At 41.0% G+C, this 7,500-nt stretch overlaps 1 protein-coding gene across 1 annotated transcript in view; it reads left to right on the top strand.

Annotated features, from left to right (window-relative positions):
• LOC143277040 (uncharacterized) overlaps nt 1-2,993 on the top strand; it is a 29,694-nt gene extending 26,701 nt beyond the window's left edge. Inside the window, exon 2 of the mRNA XM_076581767.1 lies at nt 2,920-2,993. Within this exon, the coding sequence (XP_076437882.1) occupies nt 2,920-2,932 (13 nt within the window). The 3' untranslated portion in view covers nt 2,933-2,993. The remainder of the gene's footprint in view (nt 1-2,919) is intronic.
• The last annotated feature ends 4,507 nt before the right edge of the window (nt 2,994-7,500 follow it).

The raw sequence follows: 7,500 nt of genomic DNA, 5'->3' as shown, positions 1-7,500 counted from the left end.
CAGACCGACATATAGGTAGATAGATAGACAGATATATAGATAATTAGATGGATAGATAGGTTGACAGGCAGACAGACATATAGATAGACAGACAAATATATAGATAATTAGATGGATAGATAGGTTGACAGGCAGACAGACAGACCGACATATAGATAGATAGACAAATATATAGATAATTAGATGGATAGATAGGTTGACAGGCAGACAGACAGACCGACATATAGATAGATAGACAGACAAATATATAGATATTTAGATGGATAGATAGGTTGACAGGCAGACAGACAGAACGACATGTAGATAGATAGACAGACAGATATATAGATAATTAGATGGATAGATAGGTTGACAGGCAGACAGACAGACCGACATATAGATAGACAGACAGATATATAGATAATTAGATGGATAGATAGGTTGACAGGCAGACCGACAGAGTGAACACCGGTATAAACAGTCGCACAATACACGCAGCTATGCTCTTATTGATTGGTGTTGAAACCGGCGCGGTGGAATTATCATCGACGATATCATCACCCTTATAATAATAATAATAATAATAATAATGGGAATTTATGGCGCTTAATCTTACCAAAGCCCCAAGCGCTTACAAATCAAATCAAATCAAATTATGGTGCTTAGAGCCTCGTCGACCACTGAGGCCATCTCAAAGGTAAGCGCTTACAAAAAAACAAGAATACGTACAGGACAAGTATACTGGGACGAAACAGCACCGGCATCAAGGTACAGTCACCACTTCCACCACGATTTTTTGCCATTCTCTTACCCCGCACACACACAAACAGACGCACACGAAAAAAAAAAGGGGACACACAGACTGGAGAGGAGTGAGGAATGAGAGATGCCAATCAGGATGTGAAAAGAGAACATTACATGTTACATGTCTGTCTGAGTGTGTGCGTCTGAAATCTGATTGAATGACACAGGAAACGAATGATGAGCGCCCAGTGGCAGCCATCAGTCGGCTCTCTACCCAGGTGGTAGGCAGCCTGTGGTGCAAATGTCCCCCGTGTATGTAAAGCGCTTAGAGCTTGGTCTCTGACCGAGGATAGGCGCTATAGAAGTATCCACATCAATCAAAGATTTGAAGGATGGCAGAGAAACCTATCCTTGTCCTTGTCCTTATCCGTGTCGAGTCCTTAACCACTACACGTGTCCCCCAGGGTGTGAAGCAGCGTTAACTCTCTCCATACGAACGGCGAAAGAGACGACGTTAACAGCGTTTCACCCCAATTACCATCATCAAAATATTGCAAGCGGAAGGCTCTTATACTGAAGAGGTGAATGTTGACAAAGGATACCACAATTCTGTCGACGGAAGCTAAAGGTTGGGGTCATTGAGACACCCACTGGACATCCGAGGGGTCTGTGTAGAGGAGAAGAGAGGACTGGCCGTACTGAGTGAGTTAAACTTATTGGGGTGGGAAGACTGATTGGTTGGTTTTGGGTGGGTCTTTGGGGTGTCAAATTAGCATGAGTTATGCCCATGACCATGTATAAAGAGAGGAGGGGTTGGGGATATTGTAACTGGTCGGTAAAGTGATCATTAGAGGCTTAGGGGTGGGCGGAGACTGTTGGTAAAGAGTTAATTGGTTAGAAAGAGGAGGGAAGGTAGAAATGAGTTTGGTGGTGGGGTTGTGTACGTTGTTGAGATCGACCTGTGTGTGTGTGTGTGTGTGTGTGTGTGTGTGTGTGTGTGTGTGTGTGTGTGTGTGTGTGTGTGTGTTAATGGTAAGATCAACAATGAATCAAGGCTTATGGTTTGCCCAGGACAGTAAACCGACTTTAGAAGGTCCTCTTCTTCTTCTTTCTTCTTCTTTATCTTTCTTTCTTTCTTCTTCTTCTTCTTCTTCTTGTCCTGTCTTCTTTCTTCTTCTTCTGCTTCTTCTTTCTTCTTCTTCTTCTGCTTCTTCTTTCTTCTTCTTCTGCTTCTTCTTTCTTCTTGTTCTGTCTTCTTCTTTCTTCTTCTTCTTCTCTTCCTCCTCTTCCTCCTCCTCCCTTATCAACTCTGTAAATCTCAGTCACTGCAGAGCCACACAGAAGATCTGTTCACCAGATTCCTCCAGGTCTGTCGGTTGTAATGTCAAAAAACCCAACTGTGTCTCCGCAAATGGTATTCCCGTTTCAGTTATTATTACCCACCGCAGTTTCACAAGTTCAAAGCACTGGAGACCACAGTTGAACTTGAAATATATAGACTTAACTCTAACTACAAGGGAAAAAAAATTCTGTTCGGACGAACTCCAAGCAGAACTGCAAATAGAAAGGCCACCACCACCACCACAACAACAACAACAACAAGAACAAGAGAGGCAAGGCCTTCAAGACTCACTTGTGATAAATTAAGTCCCCTAGCATTAATTACAGAGTAATTTCCCTTCTTTACTATCTGCACCAAAACGTTTGCAAAATAAATAAAAATTCCATGCTTAGCAAAAGAAGTTCCTGTTTGAACAAAAAATGATAATAATGACTCCTCTTGTTGTTGTGTCAGAATAAGAGGTCAAAGTGCCAAGTTTAGAGAATACAAAAAATATAAATATAACAGTAAATGCAGTTTGCATATAATTAGGCTTCTTTTTTTATTTTTTTGTGCCCATCCCAGAGGTGCAATATTGTTTTAAACAAGATGACTGGAAAGAACTGAATTTTTCCTATTTTTATGCCAAATTTGGTGTCAACTGACAAAGTATTTGCAGAGAAAATGTCAATGTTAAATTTACCACGGACACACACACACACACACACACACAGACAACCGAACACCGGGTTAAAACATAAAAGAGAGAAAAAAAGAAGAAAAAAAAAGACGAGCATTACAGTCACTTGATCTGTGACTGCTGACAAGGGAAATTACTCCCCCATCATTTCTTGTGATTCCTTCTGTGTACACAGTCATAGACACTAGAATCCCAGTGTCTGACGATCTACGGTATTAGTGTATCTGCCTGCCTATCTACCTACCTGCCCACCTGCCCACCTGCCCCGCGCGACGCGGGTGTTATTAACGTTTTCCCCTTTGTCAGTCGTCGTGGGGGAACTAAAGTCACCCGACACCTTGATATTGATACCAGTATAATCGGGCTATTCTTTTCGAAGTTACTAATATCGAACTTTATCTCCAACACCGGAGGGAGAAAGGGGGTAGGCATGGAGGTGAGGGGGGCGGAGGGGCCGGGGGAGGGGGGGCAACATTCCACGGAAATTTGTGGTGGTGTCATTTCTTTCGGTAAATAAATTAAATGAACACACGCACACTCATGTTCAACTGTAGTCAGCCAGACAGACTGATAGACTGACAGACACACACAGATTCGTGCCCTAAAGAAGTGCCAACCCAAACCTAAACCTGAATTTCAAAAGAAATAGAAAAAAAACATGCGTGCATTAAAAAATAAAGAAAACAAGAAAGGCAAGGCCTTAAAGACTCACTTCTGATACAAATTTTGAAGAAGAAGAAAAAACTTCCAAAATCAAAAATTAGTTTGTTGAACTGTGTTCTGTATTCGTTATCATGATTATATACAGCTTCGCGGGGGAAAAAAAAGAAGAAAAAAAAAAAGGCTTCAATGCAGATTCGAATCACGGATGCTTGGATCGAGAATGAGCGGTTTTACCCACTGCGCTAACGCGGATTCGGTACTGATGTTCAGAAATTATTATTTGAGCATGTCCGTTTTAGTGGAATGAATCCACAGCAGCAGTCAAAGTCAAAAGACGGTTTAAATCATGTTATTTTAGTATATCTCGGTCATTAAAAAATTTTCTTTGAAGTCCGATTTAAAGGAGACGTTTCCAGTGCCTAAAAAAAACTGCAATGTATGTCCGTTTTTATAGATCTGCAGAGATCCGTGGTCATCACAAGCTTTGTCCTCCACACTCACTGAGAAACTACCGACACCTTCCATTCAATTTCTTTTTTTTTTTCTGGTCATTCTAGTTAATTCAGTATCCACTTTAAAACATTCATATGCAGTAAACACGTCGATGATTATTTAAGAAATTCTTTTAATTCGGCAGTAAAGGAGACGTTGCCATCGCGTCAGGCTTTGCAACATGTTTTGTCAAGATCTGCACTGACCAGTGCCGTGTAGACGAGGCAGTGAAACGGTCGATTCAAATTTTCTTTTCCGTTCATTCCAGTTAATTCAGTGTCCACTTTAGAATAATATTCATATGCAGTAAACACGTCAGTAATGTAGTTAGTGTCACTGTATAATTCTGTCCAGAATGTGTATTTCTTTGCTTTTAGTTGCGAACAAGAAAAACGAGGTCATGGCGTATTCTCACCAGACAATCGGGAAGCTGCAGATACGGGTAACAGCTGTTTTCGGAATCCGGACCGAACATCAACGAAATAAACTGTTAATGATTCGGAAATACGGCTAAATTCGGTTGACTTACAATCGATCATTGATATGACTTTGAATATTTTTTTTCCTACTATGTTTAAGCCAAATTTGGTATTGGCAGACAAAGTATTTCCAGAGAAAATGACAATGTTAAAGTTGACCACGGACACACACACACACACACACACACACAGAGAGAGAGAGAGAGAGAGAGAGAGAGAACCGTACACTGGATTATAACATAGACTCAATTTGTTTACACAAGTGAGTCAAAAAAAAAAAAAAAGGAAGAAGTAGGAAAGAGAGAAGAAGAAAGAAAGAAAGACTGCCAAAAGTTGTTGGAGACTTGTCCTCATCAAACTCTCGTTATTGAACAGAACGAGAGGAATAAATAAAAAATAAAAAAAACCCACACACAGAAGCGAGCTGCCTTTCAAGCTTTTCAAGAGACCAATGCAGACAGAGCCTTTCATTTTCCAAATCCTTTTCGCTTTCACTTCAGCTCTCCCCTCACCTCCTGCAGAGTTCGGGAATTGTTGGGGGTAGGGGTGGGGTTGGTGTTCTGACTTCTTCTTCTGCGTTCACTCGTATGCACACGAGTGGGCTTTTACGTGTATGACCGTTTCCACCCCGCCATGTAGGCAGCCATACTCCGTTTTCGGGGGTGTGCATGCTGGGTATGTTCTTGTTTCCATAACCCACCGAACGCTGACATGGATTACAGGATCTTTAACTCTTTCCATACGAACGGCGAAAGAGGCGACGTTAACAGCGTTTCACCCCAGTTACCATCATCAAAATATTGCAAGCGGAAGGCTCTTATACTGAAGACGTGAATGTTGACAAAGAATACCACAATTCTGACGACGGAAGCTAAAGGTTGGGTCATTCAGACACCCACTGGACATCCGAGGGGTCTGTGTAGAGGAGAAGAGAGGGCTGGCCGTACTGAGTGAGTTAACGTGCGTATTAGATCTTCTGCATGCGTTTACACACGAAGGGGGTTCAGGCACTAAGCAGGTCTGCACATATGTTGGACCAAGGAGACAGTAAAAAATCTCCACCCTTTACCCACCAGGCGCCGTCACCGTGATTCGAACCCGGGACCCTCAGATTGACAGTCCAACGCTTTAACCACTCGGCTGTTGCGCCCGTCGGTGTTCTGACAAAAAGAATTCATTGAGAAAAAAAAAGGAGAGAGAGAGAAAAAAGAGTTAGTCGTCGGTCGGCGGTGTGTGCGCTTAATGTTTACTTCCGTTGTTTGTTTGTGTGCGTGCGTGCGTGTGTGTTTGTGCGCGTGTGTGTGTGTGTTTGGGTTTTCTTTTTGGCTGGCGGAGTTAGTCAAGCGTTGGATGTCTTTCATTCATTAGTAAGTGGGTTTCATCCTAGGGAGGTTCTTTGTATGGGAAGAACTGTGCTGAACTTTCTGGGAGTGTTTGTGATGTGTGGGAATAAGTGTTTGATTTTTAAAAAAAAAGAAAAAGAAAAAAAAAAGATTTAGTTGGGTCTCCATCCTTGTCCCCCCCACCTCCCCCCCCCCCCCCCCCCCCCCCAAACCCCCCACGTTTTGAATTTTCTTTCTTTCTTTCTTTCTTCTTCGTCATCATCATCATCATCATCATCTTTTTTTTCTTCATCTTTTTTCTTCATCATCATCATTTTCATCATCATCATCATCATCATCTTAATCATCATCATTTTCATCATCATCATCATCATCTTCTTCTTCTTCATCATCTTCTTCTTTTTCTTCTTTCTTTCTGTCTTTGTTTTTCTTTCTTTTTCTTTTAAATGCACGTGTGTCTTTTATTCAGGTTTAGGTTCTTCAAAGCTCGAGTCCACGCCATTAATTCAACTTTAACCTCCTCCTCCTCCTCCTCCTCCTCCTCCTCCTCCTCCTCCTCCTTCTTCTTCTTCTTCTTCTTCTTCTTCTTCTTCTTCTTCTTCTTCTTCTCCTTCTTCTTCTTCATCTTCATCATCTTTGTCATTCCATTCTTTGCCACGGATATTTATATTTTCTTTTTTTTTCTTTACTTCGGTATCATATCAATCTTTCATAATAAGCACTTTCTCTCTCTCTCTCTCTCTCTCCTCTCTCTCTCTCCTCTCTCTTTCTCTCTCTCTCTCTCTCTCTCTCTCTCTCTCTCTCTTACTCATATATCATACAGTACGGGGCAGAGTTATGGGATCTTGACCCTGCTGCTATTCACTGTGAAAATATTCATCTATATCAGTATATGCTTTGAAAACATTTCTAGGGGTCTTCCTTCAGACACCAAATGATCTCGTCTGTAGTGAGACAGACAGATACCCAATATCGTTGCTCTCTGCTGTTAAATGTATCACGTTTTGGCCCAAGTAACACAAATGGATGAACACAGATTGTCTTATAAAGCATACAAAATGTTGTTAGAATTAGATAATAAGGGTTGAAGAAATTGGGTTTCAAATGTTAGAAAAAAAAATTATATGAATACGGTTTTGGTTTTGTATAGGCTAAATCAAGGTGCTGAAGATATAAATGTTGTTTTTTTTTATTCGTGTGTTCCGCGAAAGACTGGTTGATTCTAGATGGCAAAGTTGGAATTCTAATATCCAGGACAGTGACAGATTCAATGTATACAGAATGATCAATAATTTACATAGTGTTCCGATTTATATGCGTATGCGTAGTGCTAGAGGTTTGAAGTATTTAATGACGAAATTTAGATTCAGTGTTTCTGATGTTCTTTCTCATCAGTATCGCTATAGGCAGTCAGATGTTTGTAATTTGTTATGCCCATTATGCAAAGAATCAACTGAAGATGAGGTCCATTTCGTGCTCAGCTGTTCAGCATTGAGAAATATTAAAGAACAGTTAGTTCCACTCAAATTTTATAGACAGCGTTGTTTATTTAAACTTATATTGTTATTGTCGTCTACGAACGAAACTATTGTACAACATTTTGCTTTTATATTTACATAGAGCATTTAAACAACGCAGTGCTTATGTAACGTAATTTTTCTTTGTATTGATATGCGACTTTATGTCAATTCCATGTGTACCCCCTTCTAAGGGGGGTGGGTGGGGATGGAGGGGGGTCGGAGGGGGGAGGGATAGTACATAACAAGGTACGAACATAAA

The sequence above is a fragment of the Babylonia areolata genome, chromosome 33 (assembly GCF_041734735.1).
Source record: "Babylonia areolata isolate BAREFJ2019XMU chromosome 33, ASM4173473v1, whole genome shotgun sequence".
Taxonomy (NCBI): Eukaryota; Metazoa; Mollusca; class Gastropoda; order Neogastropoda; family Buccinidae; genus Babylonia; species Babylonia areolata.
This window is presented reverse-complemented; position numbering and strand designations above follow the sequence as displayed.